Source organism: Amblyraja radiata, chromosome 1 (assembly GCF_010909765.2).
Source record: "Amblyraja radiata isolate CabotCenter1 chromosome 1, sAmbRad1.1.pri, whole genome shotgun sequence".
NCBI lineage: Eukaryota > Metazoa > Chordata > Chondrichthyes > Rajiformes > Rajidae > Amblyraja > Amblyraja radiata.
This window is the reverse complement of record NC_045956.1, coordinates 74,868,217-74,888,474: the sequence shown is the minus strand read 5'-3', so window position 1 is coordinate 74,888,474 and position 20,258 is coordinate 74,868,217. Positions and strand designations below refer to the sequence as shown.

The following is a 20,258-nucleotide window of genomic DNA, read 5'->3' as shown; positions in this document are numbered from 1 at the left end:
GGGTCATGCACATATTGCTTGAGAAAACCTTCTGGGATACACTTATATATAAACCTCTCCATGTACTTTGCACCATGCTAATACCAGTTAATATTATGTAGGTCGAAACTTCCAACTATTACAACCTTATTATTTTTACACCAATCTGTGATTCCCTACATTTTTGCTCCTCTAATTCACACTGTCATTTAAGGGGTTGGGACGGGATTATAATACAATCCCAACAAAGATTCTTATTTCAAAGTTCCACCCATATAACTTCACTGGATGAATCCTCCAGCATATCCACTCTACCTATGTTTGTGATATTTTCCCCAATCAACAGCGCAACTCTCCCTCCTCTGTTAACTCCACCTCTATCATCTGTAGCCTGGAATGACGAGTTTTCAGTTGTGTCCCTCCCGTCCTTGTCCATCTGCTACACTACTGTTTTGGGTCCCAGCCCCTTACTAGCCAGGGAAACATCTGATATCAGTTTGTAAGGCCCTGTAGAATTTTATATGTTTCAATGATATCTCCCCTCCTAAACTTGAATCTCTCCATTTATAATAATCCTGCTATCCCAGGAATTGGTCTGCTGAATCCTTGCTACCTTCCCTCCACAGAATGTGTATTTTTTTTTAGGTAAGAAGATCAAACTGCATACTATACTCCCACCTGGACTCTATATACTTGTACTTAAACATCATGCTTCTGTACTCACAGCATCTTGCAACGGCAGACGAACACAACATTCACCTCCTTAAATGCTTACTGCACATTTGCATTCAGTGACTTTTGTGCAAGGCACCTTTATCGATGCTGCACTGCATCTGTCATATATTCACCCATGCACTTATGATCTTTGCATCCCCACAACCGACAATGCCAATGTCAATGGCAAACTTAGAAATATTGCGTTTAGTTCCCACACCCAGAGCATTTGTCCATATTGTGAATAGCTGGGGCCTAAGCATTGGCCTTTGGGAAGTCTTCTGCTAACAACTTGCTACTTTCTGAGAATCCATATGCAGCATATCTAATGGTTTTTCCTTATCTAGGTAAACAGTAACATCCTCATTAAACTCCAGTGGGTTTCTCATACTCAATTTCCCTTCCATAAATCTATGAAGATTTAGCAAATCCCATGTAAGTGCTATGTCATCCCATCTTCTATAAGAGACGCTTGTATTTTTCCTACAACTAAAGGTTTAACCAGTTTATACTTCCGTTTTCTCTTTCCATCCTTTTTAAATAATGGGGTTACATTTGTCACCAACCTACAGAAGCTGATACATTATCTTTAACTCTGGAAGATGATAACCAATGCATCTACTGTTTCCATGGTGATATACATTGGAAATGTATGATACAGATTTTCAAACTCTGAAGATTTATTGTCTATCACCCCATTATATTTTTCATCATTTTTTGTTTACTAATATTAATTTCCTTTGATTGATTCATCCTTTTCACTACATTCTCTGTTTCCTCCTATCTCTGGAAAAATATGTGCACAGTAGAGAGCGTGTTGACCGGTTGCATCGTGGCTTGGTTCGGCAACTTGCGTGCCCAGGAGCGAGAAAGACTACAAAAAGTAGTAAACACTGTCTAGTCCATCATCGGCTCTAACCTCCCTACCATCGAGGGGATCCATCACAGTCACTGCCTCAAAAAGGCTGGCAGCATCATCAAGGACCCACATCATCCTGGCCACACACTAATCTCCCCGCTACCTTCAGGTAGAAGGTACAGGAGCCTGAAGACTGCAACGTCCAGGTTCAGAAACAGCTACTTCCCCACAGCCATCAGGCTATTGAACTCAACTCAAACAAAACTCTGAACATTAATAGCCCATTATCTGTTTATTTGCACTTCATCTGTGTTATTTACAATACAAATTTATTGTCATTTGAGCCCCAGTGAGACTCAAACGAAATTTTGTTTCCACAGCCATACAAACAAAAACAATGTCCTACAGACATACACACAATTAAGTTCACACAAACATCCATCACAGTGAACCCACTGTGTTGGAAGGCAAAGTCTTTTCTCTCCCCTGCTCTCAATTTCTCTCCCGATGTCCAAGCTCCAGGCGGGTGATGATAAGTCCCACGGCCATTTTAGGCCGCGCGGGGCGATTTACGGCCCCGCTCCCGGTCTGAAAGTACAAGGTCGGAGCCCCAGCGTGCGACGGTGAGTCCCACGGCCATGAAGCCGCGCCAGATGATGTACGGTCCCGGTCCGGGTCGTTCCAACCCCGCGACACGAGCTGGAGAAGTCGCGTTGCGGGAGCTCCGGGAAGCGGTCTCTCTCTTCCCCCGGACCCGCGAGCTCCCGATGTCCCAGTCCACCGGACCTGCGGCTGCGTTGCTGGAGCCTCCGAGCCCCAGGAGTCGAGTCGCAGCAGCGAGTCACCACCGCTCCCCACGCACCGAGGCCGGCCAGCCCCACGATGGTGAGTAGTCCGCAGATCCGCAGTCTCCCGAGCCCCCGGGTCGTTCAGGTTGGAGGCCGCTCCACGGTGCTAGGCCCCAACGACAGCGGAGACCCGACAGGGAAAAGGTCGGGTCTCCCGAACAGGGAAGAGATTTAAAACGGTTTCCCCCTCCCCGCCCCCCACATATACACATTTAAAACCAAGCTTAAAAAAACACAAACACTACATTTAACTAGACAAAAATTAAAAAAAGACAGACAGGCTGTAGGAGCCGCTGCAACGAGTCGCGCCGCCACCAGGAATTCATGTGTGAATTTATTCATGTGTGTATATATTTATACAATGGTATATGGACACACTGATCTGTTCTGTATTCATGCCTTCTATATTCTGTTGTGCTGAAGCAAAGCAAGAATTTCATTGTCCTTATCTGGGACACATGACAATAAACTCTCTTGAATTCTTGAACACCTTCTTCCACGAAACAGAACCAATGTATTCTGTTAAAAAAAAAGACACAAAGTGCTGGCCTGTGTTGCCTGAAGCGCTGAGTTACTCCAGCACTTTGTGTATTTTTTTGTAAACCAGCATCTGCATCTCCTTGTTTCTCCAAAGTATTCAGTTAATTTCTGTGCCCTTCCCTTTGTATTCTCTCTTCTTTCTAATTATAAGGGACCCTACAGTTTTTTTTTCAGTAATCTTTTTTTCTTTACACGCACTTGCAGAAGATACTTGCAGAATGCAACAAATATCTAAATTTTCTATAGTTAATAACACATGAACAAACGGCGCTCTTAATTTCGGAACATACCTCAAATTCTTGTATTGGAATATTTTGTTCCAGCAATCCACGTAATGTTTTAATGACCGCTTCCAGCTTAGAACCTGTATACTGGCTTCCTGGGGGAACATTTACAATGGAAAGGACAGCATGTTTCTCTATTGTTTCCGGCCATTCTTCTGCAATAGATGAAGAAAAATGTGACCAATATAACGTAATGCAACAACTGCGAACAAAGTACAGCATGATTAATTGGGATACTGCTATTGTGCACCAAAAACTATAATTTCTAGTGCAATTGTTAAGTAACACAAATTAGTTTCATGAAAAAATAAATTTGCATTTGATCAAATGGAATTATATCTATCAATGTATGCACTAACCTGCATCCTATTTTGCACAATGCAGAGTATAAAATTATTCCCAACTATATATTTCAGCGTTATTTATTCAGTTGGGGAACATAAAGGAATTCTGGAACATGTAGATATATATCCTTGCTAAGCAGCTTTCCCAATGTGCAACTTTGATCACTTCATGTACATGTTGCCTCTCAGGGGCGTCTTTAATATTCAACATTTAATATTTTCATATTATATAATACTGGCAATTGTTATTAATTAATTAATTACTTGTATTTTATTATTGATTATAACATTAATATTTTATATTCAAAATCTCTTAATAGTCATAGAAAAATCCAATTATTATATATTTTAAACCTATTCTGAACATCTGTTGCAAGTATTTCTGGGCAAAAAAAGGATGAACAGTCAGCGTGCTGTGTTTAGTGTAGAAATGTCAGCATTTTAGGCAGATCTGAATTTTACTAATAAGTGGCATAAAGCTTAAGGTTCCCATGGAAACTTGTTGAATGCAGTATTCTTAAGTTTCCTGGTAGTCCTTCACTTTTCTATACTATTCTCTGCTGTAGGACTGCAGTGCAAAGCTGCTGCAATTCCACAGCTTCCAAATTAAGGAGACTGATCAAACAGTCGTGTTGTGAATATGTGTAGAAACTTAGTTTGGTGGGTTCCCAGCTGACTTCAAACCCTGGGCCATTTTGTTGTTTGACAATTTAGTATCATTGGGCAACATGGTATCGCAGCGGTAGAGATGCTGCCTTCAGCGCCGGAGACCCAGGTTCGATCCTGACTACGTGTGCTGTTTGTATGGAGTTTGTATGTTCTCCCCATGACCGCATATGTTTTATCCGAGATCTTCGGTTTCCTCCCACATTCCAAAGACATACAGGTTTGTAGGTTGATTGGCTTGGGTTTGTATACTTGTTATAAGTGTAAATTGTCCCTAGTGTGTGTAGGCTTGTGTTAATGCACCAGGATCGATGATTGGCGCGGACTCGGCGGGCCGAAGGGCCTGTTGCTGCTCTGTATCGCTAAACTAAACAACTAAAATTCAATTGATGAAAATGTGAAAAAAAGATCAAACATCATGTTCCTTATTCCCAATTATAATTTAGTTAATAAAAATAATAATATTTTACCTTTGAGTGAAGTGTCCTGCTGAAGACTGGCAATTGGGAGTTCTTCACTGTCCCAGATAATTTCATCCTCCTCGGTGTTGTCCGGCCTGTGTGCCCTACATCAATCAAGTGATCACACAATGGTCACTTCACATGGTATTATTATATTTATTGATTATATTGATTATATTATTATTTGCTAAACACTTTATCTTCTAGCAACACAAAAACAAAAAATAATTATCTGCTATTATATTAACTCCTGTGGCATGTTCACAATACGGTTGATAAGCGTAGATAGACACAAAAAGCTGGAGTAACTCAGCGGGTCAGGCAGCATCCCTGGAGAAAAGGAATAAGCAATATTCTTCAGTTAAGTGTATTTACTTCAAATATGTAGGTGGACAAAAGTGCTGGAGAAACTCAGCGGGTGCAGCAGCATCTATGGAGCGAAGGAAATAGACAACGTTTCGGCCCGATGCTGCTGCACCCGCTGAGTTTCTCCAGCACTTTTGTCTACCTTCGATTTTCCAGCATCTGCAGTTCCTTCTTAAATACTTCAAATATGTAACTGTATTTTAAATAAACATAGTGGGCCACAAATTCAAGTTCAACATTTTATTTTACTATCATGGCAGAGGAAAAATATCTGATCAGACTATCACGTTTAAATATATTGAGCACATTTGTAATTTGGTGCAGAATGCTGGTAATCAGGCAACATAGCTCTTTATTAATTCCATGGTGCTTTGTCATTGCTTGGATCCTTTGGGGTATATTACCTTTCTGAGGCTGTATGTTTAATGGAGTGCTCCTGCACTGGTTTCTCTACAGTTGTTGAATGGTGGTAGCAAATTTTCCTAACTGGCTGCAATATTTAAAAAAATATATATTATTAAACAGAAACAACAAAATTAAATACGAATACACCATCAAACAGAAGTAATTCACAAAGAAAACTGCACTGTTTCTTCAACACCAGGAAACATTGATAATTATTCTTTTGGGCGATTTCGCAGTGGAGTAGACAAAGTATTTAAGAAGAAACTGCAGATGCTGGAAAATCAAAGGTAGACAAAAGTGCTGGAGATACTCAACGGGTGCAGCAGCATCTATGGAGCGAAGGATTTCTGAAGAAGGGTTTCGGCCCGAAACTTTGCCTATTTCCTTCGCTCCATAGATGCTGCTGCACCCGCTGAGTTTCTCCAGCACTTTTGTCTGCCTTCGATAATTATTCTTTGCCAGCTCTCCTGGCTCACTTGAGCAGATGTAGCTGAACTATTGGGCCCAATATTTAAATTGGTAGGGAATGAACTCATTAATATGGCGAGGAAGTCCTTCATGATGACAAGAATGCGTGGAGCTGGAAGTGGGTCAGGGGAGAAGGGGTAGGATCTTGTGGCCACTAGTAGGAAAGGAGTGTTGTTTTTGTAGGGCTCATAAAAAGGTTAAGGCAGAAAAATTTCATAGGAATCTGAGGGGTAATCTTTTCACACAAAGGGTGGTGGGTGTATAGAACAAGCTGCCAGAGGAAATAGTTGAGGCAGGGACTCGTGCAACGTTTAAGAAACAATCAGACAGATACATGGATAGGACAGGTTTTGAGGGATATGGGTCAAATACAGGCAGGTGGGACTAGTGTAGATGGGACATAATGGTCGGTGTGGGCAAGTTGGGCCGAATGGCCTATTTCCAAACTGTAAGATTCTATGGCTCTCTATGGCTCAGAGGAACATTTCTGTCCAATGAAGTTTAACAATTTTGCAGGGAGATGGGGATAGTAGAAATAAGCAAATAACTCCTTGAAAAGATCATGCTTAATTCTGTATTGTGTTTTCCTGTCTGATACCCATTGCTCGATTCTATTAATGTTCAAAAATCAATTGATCTAAGCATCGAGAATTCTCAATAATTAAGGGTCTACAACCGAGTGTGTGGACAGAATCCCCTCACGGGTCTGAAATGACTGTCCCCTTACACTGGAACATCTGTAGCAGACCGTGACTCTCTCTTATTAGAGAAAACAATCTCCCAACATCTACCCTGTTAATCCTTCTCAGAATCTCCATAAAGTCAGCTCTATTTCTTCTAAACTCAGTAGGTATGGACCAATCTAAGTAAGGCCCTCTCATGCCAGGAATCAATGAAGTATACTCACATTGCACTGACTCCCAGGCAAAAAAATCCTTCTTTGGGTATGGGAAATGAAACTATACACAGATAAATGTCCTCATCAAAACCTTACATGATTACAGAGGATTTTACTCCTCATGTTTGCTGAGTCTTTTCATGGGCAGGACATTCCTCGTCTTCACTGTCCCACATCCTCTCAGCTACATTTTGGATAATTATATTTTTATAGATTGCATTATGCAAGAAGAGAAGCTATGGTTCCTTACAAAGAACATGACAGACAGTGAATTGAATTTGAAATGAAATTGCTGACAAATACAGCAGCTACATTTCATTGTGGAACACCTCACAAATATCAAGGTAAATGGATGTAAAAAAAAACTTTTTGTAATGCTGATGTTGATTAAAGGGGAATAAAAATTGTGTGGTCTTCCTTGAATAGATCTTATTCACTACAGCTTTGCTGAATAAAATACCTCACAGCTAATAATGCAACAGCACTGTGAAGTACCAGGCCTGATTAAGTGGTGCAGTCCAGCACTGAGGTCCTGATGATTCGAGACACACCAACTGTGCTGAAACAGCAAAAGGAAACTGCAGTCACGGCCCACCATGACTCTGGCATACAGGCAGCTTGACCACATAGTGCATTGAAACACAGAGAATACCAATTTAAAAAACCCATCCAAATTGTGACTTGCAAATTTAAAAAAATAACTGTGCACCATCTGTCTACTCATACATCCTTTGCATCTCCAATTTCTGAATGTGATGTTGCTATCTAATCTCTCGTCCGTCACACAATCAAAATTTCCTCTTGAAAAACAGTCGCTTGCATACCTAAAGCACTGCTATCTCTTCAATCACAATGATAATGACCATTCTTTTATCTCCTTGAACACAGGTGAACACATCTTTTGACAACTCCATTCAGTTCAAATGTAGCACATGCCCTTGTTTTTGGAATGGTGCTTGCACATTCCTAATACTTTCTGCCTCGAGTGCAAAGACAGCAGTCCAACTATATTCCAACTATCTCCCTCTTGGGGTGGATTGCATGTAGTTTGACCAGCAACCTCTGCTGGCTCCACAGTGGAACTAACCATCACCTTAGTTGAAGTTTATGTAAACCACTAAAAATCTGTAATTTTTGACCAAAAAAAATTTAAACATTTAAGTTTAAAGTTTGCTTAATTATAAGTAAAGAAAAACAGAATTAAACTTACCTTTTTAATTACAATCAATGATCCCATTTGAACGAAGGGGGAGAAGAGGATGCACATTAGGTATAGCAGCAATGGTAGATATAAAACCAAAGATGCAGATTCAAAATGTGTCTGGCCCTTGGTTCAGTAAGTCAGAGAATGTCTCTGGCTACAGTGGCAAATAAGAGAGGTTGAACTTGCCTGAGCAAGATTCAGCCGCTTGGTGCTGAATGAATGTGAAGAGCAAGCTACAAGGCTGTTGGGTGTGGACGTTCTGTTAATCTTAGTGAGCGTTCACATGATGTCTATATGTAAGTTTGCATTAGATAATTGTGGAATGAATCATATATGGGAAAAGGGCAGGAAAGTGATGTGACAGAAATTCAATCTTTTGCCAATATTACATGCTTTACCACAGCCAACACATAAATGGAGAAATCGGAAGCATTAGAAATAACTGTCAACTGGGCACCAAGTGGATAATTCATCTTGACTTTTGCCTGAGGTGCATATCATAACAAAAAAAATAAATATTTCAATCCACATATTATCAACAAAAGTACACCAGGTAGATTGAATGAACATGTGACCAGATAAAAATGCAGCTGTAGGACCAAAGATTGATACTACTGAGATATCAACACTTCCAGCCAAGCTGTTTACAATTGTCCCTACAACGGAGATGTCAGTTCAAACGTTCAGCATTTTAAGTATCACTTTTTATGCTTAAGTTTTTCTCTAAACTAATTCACAGATTTTGTGTCTAGCTACAGGATCATCATTTATTAATCATTCCTAACTAGCTCTCTGAAGATGGTGGTGTGCCACCTTCTTGAATTGCTTCAACCGGTGAGCTGAAGGTGCACAATCTAATTAGATAAGGACGTCCACCAATTTGACCCAACAAAGTCGAAGAAAATCTGTGTATTTCCATGCTAGGATGGTATATGACTGCAATGGAAATTTGGGAGATTCTATTGTTCCTTTTACCCTTGTCCTGTTGCGTGACAAGGACTGCAGTTTTTTTAGACACTGTTCAAGAAATCTTAGCGAGTTGCAGCAATGCATTGGGTAGATGGTATAATCCTTCCAATGTGTGCCAGAGCAGGGGTAAGTGAATGTGAGGGACCTGGTGACAGATCTTTTTTTAAACTATGTCCAAGGCAGCTCAACTGTTGCTGGAAATGCACATCCAAGAAACTGGTGAACATTCCAACCACCTCTTCACTTGTGGTTGAAAGATAGTGGAAGGAATCTTCAGGGTCAGAAGGCAAAACCTTTCACAAGAATGGCGCAGCGGTAGAGTTACTGCCTTACAGTGCTTGCAGCGCGGATTTGATCCCGATTATGGGTTTTGTCTGAACGGAGTTTGTACGTTCTCCCCATGACCGCGTGGGTTTTCTCTGAGATAATCTGATTCTGCCCAAACTCCAAAGACGTACAAGTATGTAGATTCATTGGCTTGGTATTTGTGTAATTTGTCTCGAGTGCGTGTGTAGGATAGTGTTAATATGCGAGGATCGCTGGTCGGTGCGGACTCGGTGGGTCGAAGGGCCTGTTTCCATGCTGTATCTCTAAACTAAACACAGTTTCTGATTTTTCCTGTAGCCGCAGTGTTTATACGGCTGTTCCAGTTATGTTAACGATGACCCACCATTTATCACCGACACCTCGTCCCCTCTAAGAATGGTTTTTGATGAGGAATTCAATGGTAATGCAATTACAAGTCAAGGGGTGCGGATACACTTCCTCTTGATTAGTATGGATGTCAAGGGTTATGGGGAGAAGGCAGGAGAATGGGATTGAGAGGGAAAGATAGATCAGCCATGATTGTATGGCGGAGTAGACGGTGGGCTGAATGGCCTAACTTTGCTTCTATAACCTATGAACTTATGAATTATTGAGGGTGATTATCTGACAATTGTGAAGAATAAATGTTCCTTGCCATTTGTCACCATAACCCCGATTGTTTTCCAGATCCTGTTGCAAACAAGGATGGGCTGTATCGGCTTCTGAACAGCAAATGCCTCTCAGCAGTGAGGAGTGGGGTGCTGCAAGGCTCGGTGCTGAGACCCCAGTTGTTTGCAATATATATTAATGATTTAGATGAGGGAATTAAATGTGACATCTACAAGTTTGCGGATGACACAAAGCTGGGTGGCAGTATGAGCTGCGAGGAGGATGCTATGAGGCCGCAGGATGACTTGGATAGGTTGGGTAAGTGGGCAGATACAGTATAATGAGGATAAATGTGAGGTTATCCACTTTGGTGCAAGAACAGGAAGGCAGATTATTATCTGAATGGTGTCAGGTTAGGAAAAGGGGATGTGCAACGAGACCTGGGTGTGCTTGTATATCAGTCACTGAAAATAAGTGTGCAGGTACAGCAGGCAGTGAAGAAAGCTAATGGCATGTTGGCCTTCTTTGCAAGAGGATTTGAGTTTAGGAGCAAGGAGGTCCTATTGCAGTTGTACAAGGCTCTGGTGATACCGCACCTGGAGTATTGTGTGCAATTTTGGTCTCCTAATTTGAGGAAGGACATTATTGCTATTTAGGGAGTGTTCAATATTGCTATTGATTGGTAGGTTCACCGAGTACATTCCCGGGATGGCGGGACTGGCAAATTATGAAAGAATGGGTTGACAGGGCTTGCATTCACTGGAATTTAGAAGGATGAGAGGAGATCTTATAGAAACATATAAAATTCTTAAAGGATTGGACAAGATAGATGCAGGAAAAACTTTCCCGATGTTGGGGGAGTCCAGAACCAGGGGTCACAGTTTAAGAATAAGGGATAGGCCATTTAGGACTGAGACAAGGAAAAACTTTTTCACCCAGAGAGTTGTGGAATTCTCTGCCACAAAAGGGAGTGTAGGCCAATGCACTGGATGCTTTCAAGAGGGATTTAACTCTTAGGGCTAAAGGAATCAAGGGATATGGGGAAAAAGCAGGAATGGGATACTGATTTTAGATGATGTCATGATCATATTGAATGGCCGTGCTGGCTCGAAGGGCCGAATGATCTACTCCTGCACCTATTTTTCTATGTTCTATGTTTCTAACACCGCCAATCATCAATGATCATCTTCGCTCCTTAGGATGGACAATAGGTTACTGATGAGGCAGTTGAACAGCCTGGTGCACGGTTTGTTAGGAGTTCCCTCAACTACGATGTAGTGGTGAGATCACAATTACATTTTGGAGGTTATGATTCCAACTAAAGATGACTCTTTGACACTGTATTCAGTCAAATGGTAGCTCACCAGGAAGGACTTTCTCCTTTCCCCTCTAGAATTCAGTCCTGTTAACAATGCTTGGGCCAAGACTGTGATGAATCTGCCGCTAAGTGGACGTGTGCCAGTGATGGAGTTATTGGTGAGGACTGCTTGATGGCATTGTCATTAATGCCATTGATTACTTTGCTGATGGGTTAGAGCAGATGGACAGGGGAGCAATCGATTGGATTCGATGTGTCCCAATTTACACAAATAGAAAATGCTTCTGCAATGTTTTACTTTATTCAGTAGATAACAGTGAAGAAACTCAATTGGAACAGCTTGATTAAAATTGTAGCTGACACCATTCAGCAGAATACCCGTGTCATGCAGTCATTACTTTAACTGGTGTGGTTATGTTAATATCATTATAATTGAATCAAATCACCAAGACTGGCTTTTGTCGTGGAGGGGACCCTGGCTGCAGACCAAATTGGATCATCCAGGTGGAATGTGTTTGAAGATCTACAAATACATCAGTTAATCCAGTCTGTGCTGGGTTGGCTTATAAATACCCCTGGAAGAGACCTTACAAGTTGTACACTATTTTCACATAGATGTTCTACCGTAGCATTAGGGTAATTGATTCAATAATCTGATTTTGGTTACGTCCATTTGACATTAAAACATGTCAAGTGCATTTGGAGAAATGCCCTGTTCCTTTCTGGAAAGTGCCTAGGGAAATATTACATCCCATTAGAAGTTAGGGACATTGGTTTAATGATTCACTCGAAGCACAGCATCACTTGAGAGAAACATCTCCACATGGTACTGTAATGATTTGAGGGATACTATTGAGGCAAGACCGATGGCCAAGTTCTGGAGTCAAATAATGAAGCACTTCTTGCTTTGGTAAAATGTTTTACATGCTTCTTGTGCCTCATGTTATTAGCATCAACAGTTTCATTTGCACAAAAGGGCTACAAATTAAGTACCTCAGGAGAGTCTTCAGGCAGGGAAATACCTTCACAATCTGTATCTTCAGATTTGACTGATTTCTCGTCTTCCATCAGTTCACGTAAATATTTAGGTTCCTCTGTAGGTCGCAAGCTATTCTCTGCTAAAGAAATAAAACAAATTAGCAGCTATTCCTTTCAAACCATAATCATTGGTAATCATTGAGATTTAGCTCTGGTTAAACATATAAACTTAGAAAATAGGTGCAGGAGTAGGCCATTCGGCCCCTCGAGCCAGCATCACCATTCAACGTGTTCATGGCTGATCATCTAAAATCAGTACCCCATTCCTTCTTTTTCCCCATATCCCTTGATTCATTTAACCCTAAGAGCTAAATCTAACTCTCTCTTGAAAACATCCAGTGAATTGGCCTCCACTGCCTTCTGTGGCAGATAATTCCACAGATTTACAACTCTCAGGGTGAAAACGTTTTTCCTCATCTCTGGTTTCAGCCTTTCTAACTAGTTTTCCATCTCTGGAGGGCACTGAACAGCTGAAAGGGATGCCAATTTGTTAGCAACAGTTCTATAGCACTTTACATTACTTTAACAAAATGAATATACCATATTTCACCGGCTGCGGGAGCTTCGATTGCCCCGACTGCGGGAGAATAAAGAGGGAAGAAGATAAGACTATTGCCTTCCGTCACAGTGAAGAAGGTGGGGGTGCCACTGTGGTGGATGTTTATGTTAACTTTTATGTAGTTGTGTGTCTTGCTGCTTTTTTGTTCGACTGTATGGCAAATCAAATTCCTTGTATGTTCTTACATACTTGGTTAATACATTCTTTGTAATCTTGTAATTTCTTGGAGTATGAAATATCCCACTAATTTTTTGACAGGCCTCAATTATTGAAATGATCATTAAGAACACCTTAAATATTTTTCTTCTCTGTCCAAATACACTGCAGCTAATATCTGTTTATATGAGGTGCTTTACATTATATTTCCAATCCAATTTAATAACTTATCATCCATTAAATGTAGCTCTTTCCTTTTCCTTTATATTATCTATAAATTACATCACAGGCACAAACTCAGATAATGCACAAAAGCATAGATTATACATAATTATACAAGACTGTGAAAATGAAAAGATAATGCAAAAAAAGGACATTAATGCAGTCTAATATCATGCTTAATTAGGTGGAGAATAATGGGTGGCACAACGGTAGAATTCCTGCCTTACAGCGCCAGTGACCTGAGTTCGATCCTGACAGCTGGTGCTGTCTGTACGGCGTTGGTACATTCTCCCCATGACCGCGTGTGCTCCGGTTTCCTCCCACACTCCAAATACGTACAGGTTTGTAGGTAAATTGGCTTTGGTAAAAAATGTAACTTGTCCCCAGTGTGTAGGATAGTGCTAGTGCAAGGGAATCGCTGGTTGGTGCGAATTTGGTGGGCTAAAACTAAACAAAACTAATACCACATCCATTGATCAGTAAAAATACAGGTAGCACAAAGCATCAAGGGCAATTATGACTGAAACGAAGTACTAAATTGACTTAAAGTGGGAAACAACTTTTGGTGAAAATCCTCAACCAGCCTACCAAATATATTGGTAACTGACAAACTCTGCAACATTCCCGTGGCTAAATTCAGAAAAAATCATAGAGCCTAATTTGGCATTACATTCTAAAGTCTCAGGTACTGATTATTTTAGTTTAAAGGAAAGAGACTAAAATGGGGGGAGCTGGAGGGAAGAATCTAAATTGTTAAGAATCTTAACCACATGATGTTACCTGTAATATTTCTTGGTGTAGATGTAATTGGAATCGAAGGAAAACACTTATTGGGTTCTGGCTGAACAACCTGACTCAGACACCCGAGCATCCCAGCTTTTTGGCGAGCGATATTTACTGTACATTAAACATGAGAAGGAAGTAAGATTTAGCAGAGATAGGGGTGGAAAAATGCAGTGAATATCAGAGTCTTCATGCGATGGCTATTTCCCAATCCTGCTGCCATTTATCTATATCGCTCCAATAACATTTACAATTGAATACTGTATATAACTGTCCCGTAATAGCTAAAGATTATACATACAAGATGCCTATAATGGAACTGTAATGTCACCTTAAAGGTTTAGCCACCAACTTGCCATCGGTCATTAACTCTGGCTGCCTGACACCTGCTCTATTAACTTTGTGAACTCTAACTTTGGGCAGCTAAGTAGTTCTGCCTTCAGTGGAGAGCAGTGAGCTGTTGAAAGGTTCGGGGATGTTTTCTGATGAAGACAGAATGTATACTTTCAGAAACAGAATATTTAAAATGTGAACAACTGCAAAGGGATGAGGATGTCACAATGGCAGAATGGAACAAAATGGTAGAAGTTCTTAAGCAGAATTATCAGATCGGAACTAAATTGTTGGACTCTCAGTCTGAAGAAGGGTCTCGACCCCAAACGTCACCTATTGCTTTTCTCCACAGTTGCTGCCTGACCCGTTGAGTTACCACAGCATTTTGAGTCTATCTTCATTGGGAGTGAAATGTACAACTTCGCAGGTGAAAAGGAATATTGATCAGGACTGTTAAAGAATATTAGGGTAAAACTGATAGTATCATCTACAGGTTTGAAGTCCGATGGCTTTCGGAACTGTTCCTCTTGTGTCCTGATATCCATTGGACTTCAAACCAAGCTGAATCCTTGTCTCTGCTGCCCACCATATCACTGCACCCTCTGCCCCAAATTTATAATGTCCACAGTGATGTGACGACAATCCCACCAGACACAGTAGGTGGTGGTAAAATCAACTGCGCCTTTTTAATTGCATGCATAAAATATAAAATTAGTTCTAATGTGGAATATTTTGATTGCTTTACAGTAAGTTCAATGTTTGGCTAATAGTAAATTCTCAATCAGCAGTTACTGACAGCAGGATTCTTAGAAAATTGTTGATTACAGAGCTGTCCAGGTCAAACTAAAAACTGTTTCACGTTTACCTGCATCATTCTGCACCTCAGGGGAAGAAACAGTCGTGACAGCACCCTTGCTTGTGTTGCTCCCTTTGGTGGCAGATTTAGCTCTTGAGACAGCTAAAATCACCACCCCCGTGGTTCTACGCACTGCTGCCACTGCTTCACTGTGGGAGAATCCTACCACAGACTCGCTATTAACCTGTGATTGAGGAATCAAAGCAAGAATAGGTGTGTGCAACTTATTTTTGTAAGGCACCTCCCTGCAAGACTTACACTGTATTATATGACTCACCCAATCAATCTTCCTTCACAATCTGTGAGATGGTATGAATTGTAATACATGAAGTGTAATTGTAATGTTATGTTTAAACAGTTTAAATTTAAAAAATGTTCAGTCTACATCCACTATAATTTTACATTAGCAACTACCAAATGACTATCCAATTTATTAAAAAATAATTGAGGTAAAATAATTAGTCCATCAATTCACAACTCTTCCAAGAAATTATGATACTAATATTCCAAATATAAATATTAACCCATTCACCCCTCCAAAAAAGAAATTATTGTACCTTGATCTCAATCATTTCTAATTATTCCAAAGATCAATGCAACACTGTTGACCTGACAAAAACAAGTTCTATGATATTGAATTAATCATGAATAAACAAAAGTTATTCACAGAAATTTTAGGCATAGCTATTCAGCCCATTGAATCCACTCTTGATTCCATCCCAGCTCTTGGTCTAGACCTTGCCTCAGGTGTCATCCAACTACTGACAAAATCCAGCTGTGAATGTCCAGACACTGGGAAAAAACATTTTTCCTCAACTCCTCTCTGATCCTTCCACCAATTACCTTAAATATTTGACTTTATGTACAATTCTATGATTGAGACCCATTTCAATTATATATTTCTAAACTACATAGTGAAATACTTAGACTTGATCTTGGAATATTCATATACCTCAAGGAAATTAAACAGGAAATGTACATTTTGTATTTGCATGAAAAGGTTAAATCTATTTGGCATTCAATCTTTTGGGGTTATTAGAAGTTGTTGTTGATATTTTTCACCATTTTACTAAAGTCACATGGTTATTCGGAACAAATCAAATCAGATAACTAAAGTAGGTGGTCACATTTGACTTACAATACCACCCTTTCTCTTCCTGTGCCATTATTCTATTTATTGCTTCTTCGTTTAAAACGACCAGCATCCATTGCATGCACATTTCACTGTGAGTCTACATCCTGAGATTGTAGCTGCTACCTCAGTGCGCCACAAGTACAATAATAAATCTTTCTATAAACATAATAATATTAACAGTTTGTTTAAGAGACAGGGTGACTCAAGAGGATGGTAGCAAACATGCTTTCAATGGAAACAACACAAGGCAGAGGATACCATGCATTTTGTTTTAATTTTCTTGGAGATTATACACATGGAAATATGAAAGTAGCCTGGGTGGAGGGTGTCAGATGATTGATGAATGGCATTAATGAAATGTTAAAATTTAAGACAAGAGTAAACAGCAAGATTGATGGTTGATTCCATATTCCTTATGGAAATTAAAAGATGGAAATAGTAAAAAAGTGTTAGACTATAATTTTCCCACATTTTGTCTCAAGAAATATTGTGTCTGAGACTGGAGCAGACAGTCTCCTATAATCCATCCCTCCTATAATCTTGAAAAGTAGTGGGCAAAATTATACCGATTATTTTACATGCAATGGTTTTCATCTGTTTAATATGAGCTTCTAGCTTTTATCTCCTATGCCTATTTTTTTTTACATTTTGGAAGCTGAAAGACAAAACCTACTTTGCTGGCTTTACCGTGTATTAAACATTATTCCAATATCATGTAATTGGCTCGATTGTAATCATGTATTGTCTTTCTGCTGACTGGATAGCACACAACATAAAGTTTCCTGTACCTCGGTACACGTGACAATAAACTAAACTAACTAAGAGGTAGTGTTGACTTCTGAAAGATCTCTGCTGTGTCGCAGCTGGAGTATCATGCTGAGATTTGTATTTTTATTAGGCAGTTCTTGAGTGTCAAAAATGGTTTGCTTCCACTGTTGATCTCATTGAACTAGAAGATTCTTTCATGGCTTTATCGGGTAGATCCAGGGAGGATGTTTCACATGGCTGGAGAGCTTAGAATCAGGGGTCAAAGCCTCACAATCAATGGTTGATCAATCACCATGGAAACAAAGAGATATTTCTTCGGCTGGAGGCCAGTGAATATTTGGAATTCATGACACAGGTGGACTGTAGAGGATCGGTTGTCTAGTATGTTCAAGACATGTTCAAGACATGTTCAACCAGTAGATTTTTAGACATTGAGGTCATCAAGGGATTTGGGGCCTGTACAGGAATGAAGCACTTAATTAAAAGATCAGCTGTGGTTACCGAGTCACCTCATAGACTATTCACTTCAACAACTTCCACCTTATAGGTCCCCATTGCCTCTTCTTTACCATGGCATCTATTTCCTCTTCACTATTTTGTCAAAGATGAGCACTTGCATGGGTCCCAGCTATGCTTGTCATTTTATTGATTGTATTGAACACTCGTTATTCCAAACATACCTTGGCGTCATTCCCCAACTCTTTCTCCACTACATCGATAACTGCATTGGAGCTGCCTCCTGTACCCGTGCCAAACTTGTTGACTAGCTTTCACCCTGCCTTCACATTCACTTGGACGATCTTTGGCATTCTCTCCATTTTCTTGGTCTCCCTGTCTCCATCACAGACTGATGGTTACTATAAACCCACTGACTCCCACAGCTATCTTGACTACACTTTCTTCTGCCCTGCATCTTGCAAGGATGCCAACCCTTGCTCTCAAATCCTCTGTCTCCAATGCTACTGCTCCCGGGATGAAGCTTCCCACTCTAGAACATCGGAAATGCTCTTTGTTCTGTAAACTTGGTTTCCCCCCCAGCTGTTGTGCAAAAGGCCCTCACCTGTATGTCCTTGGTGTCCTGCAATACAGCTCTCCTTCTCCCTCCTCCCTCCCACCCCCAGAAGGAAGAAGGATAGAGTTCTCCTGGTTGTCAACTTTCACGAACCTTTGCATCCAGCACATCATTCTCTGACATTTCCGTCACCTTCAACGTGATCCCACCATCAGTCACATCTACCAGTCCCCTCACCCCTTTCTGTAGTGACCACTTTTTGGTTTGCTCATCCCTTCCCACCCTACCCATCCTCATCTCAGGTACTTTCCCCTGCAATCACAGGAGATGCAACATCTGTCCCTATGCCTCCTCTCTCAATTCCATCCAGGGACTACAGCAGCTCTTGCAGGTTAGACAGAGGCTTATATCCTCCAAACTCATCTATTGCATTCTGTACTCCTGATGTTCAGTTTGGTTTAGTTTAATTTGGAAATACAGCTGACCATCAATCACCCATTAACACTAGTTCCATGTTATCCCTTTTTCTCATCCACTACTGTCACATTAGGGGTAATTCACAGAAGCCAATTAACCTACAAACCTACACGTCTTTGGGATGTGGGAAGAAACTGGAACACCTGGACGAAACCTATGTGGTCACAGGGATAACATGCAAACACCACACAGACATCAGAGGTTAGGATTGAACGTGGGTCTCTGGCGCTGTGAGGCAGCAGCTCTACCAGCTACTGTGCTGTGAAACCACCAAGCATAGTTTTGATGATCTTTCACCAAATACGTGTGCTCTGATGCCAAGGCCTGCAGATACTCCCATTTGCTAACTATTTTTAACTCTCATTCACTACTGATCTTACTGTCTTGGGCCTCATTCATTGCTGGAGTGAGGCCACATGCAAACTGGGTGAACAGCATCTCAGATTCCACTTGGGTAACTAACAAGCCAACAGTATGAACATTGAAATCTCCAATTTCAAACAATAACTCCCTACTCCATCTCTATCCCCAGCATCCCCACCCAGCGCACCCATTTCTCCTACCCTCCAGTATGTACATCTCTCATCCACAAATTCCAGATATCTTTTAACCCCCGTTTCCCCTCACCCCATCTTCTTCCACTCTTATTCTTCTCTCCAGCTTTACATTTTATTCCTCATCTTCATTCCTTTATCTGACACCCTTTTGACTCCTATTCACCTCTAGCCTTTGTCACCATTTCCAACCATCACACCCCTCCTCACCTGTCTCCCCCCCCCCCCCCCATCACTTGCCTGGCTTTTCCCCACTCAATCTCCCTCTGTGTTACCAACATACACATGGAAACTGACAGGTATGCAGACGGTAGTACTAAAAGCAGCATATTGATTAGAAACAGGAGGAGCTCACGGATTGATCACAGAAGCACAGATTTAACAGTGTGACTTGGAAAAAAAATGACAACCAATTCTGTGGCTCGGACAAAATGGAATCTAAACGGAGGCAAGTGAGTACAGTCCCATTCCACAAAAAATGTTTGAAAATAGTATAGTCGTCTGTGCCAAAGGCTGCAGACAGCTCAGGAAGAAATGAGAGGGGGAGTTTACCTTCACGGTATGGGATCAAGAGAGTAAACTAGGCAGTAAATTATATTTTAAGATGCTGCAATGTTTTATGATTCCATAATATTGACTTGCCTGAAGTAATTGGTCACCAACTTGTAGCCTTCCATCTACAGCAGCTGCCCCACCATGATGAATACTCTTTACAAAAATACCAGTCTCACCACCCACTAATGAGAAGCCCAATCCTGAGGGAAGCTTTTCAAGCTTTACTTGCAGCACTTCATTCTATAGAGAGAAAAATCAAAGCACTGAATATCATTATGGATCTATGGCTAGGCTTTAAATCTCAGCATATGAAACACTTCAGAATGTTTTTGATCAATAATACTACAACTGTTTTCTTTCCATTTGCTGAATCCTGATGTCCACCTGACACCTGCAGTGTAAACTATGAGATCAGAATTTGCAAGAAGCTTATCATTTGCCCTTTAACAAAATTGTGAAAAGACATCTCATCGGAAGTTAACGTTTTTAACTTGTATGGTAATAATAAAGAAGCTAAATGTTTTGCAATGAAATCATATATCCTGCTTAAATTAACATCAGAAATTATTTTT

General features: G+C 40.6%; 1 protein-coding gene across 6 annotated transcripts in view; it reads right to left on the bottom strand.

The window, feature by feature from the left end:
- ptpn13 (protein tyrosine phosphatase non-receptor type 13) overlaps positions 1–20,258 on the bottom strand; it is a 288,106-nt gene that overhangs the window by 18,130 nt on the left and 249,718 nt on the right. For 5 of the 6 annotated variants that reach the window (XM_033024321.1, XM_033024313.1, XM_033024337.1 and 2 more), the window contains 7 exons: positions 19,774–19,926; positions 15,195–15,369; positions 13,994–14,110; positions 12,232–12,353; positions 5,466–5,551; positions 4,705–4,799; positions 3,231–3,379 (listed from right to left, as the gene is read on the bottom strand). In XM_033024321.1, the coding sequence (XP_032880212.1) occupies positions 3,231–3,379; positions 4,705–4,799; positions 5,466–5,551; positions 12,232–12,353; positions 13,994–14,110; positions 15,195–15,369; positions 19,774–19,926 (897 nt within the window). The remainder of the gene's footprint in view (positions 1–3,230; positions 3,380–4,704; positions 4,800–5,465; positions 5,552–12,231; positions 12,354–13,993; positions 14,111–15,194; positions 15,370–19,773; positions 19,927–20,258) is intronic. The other variant, XM_033024330.1, reaches the window with a different exon arrangement.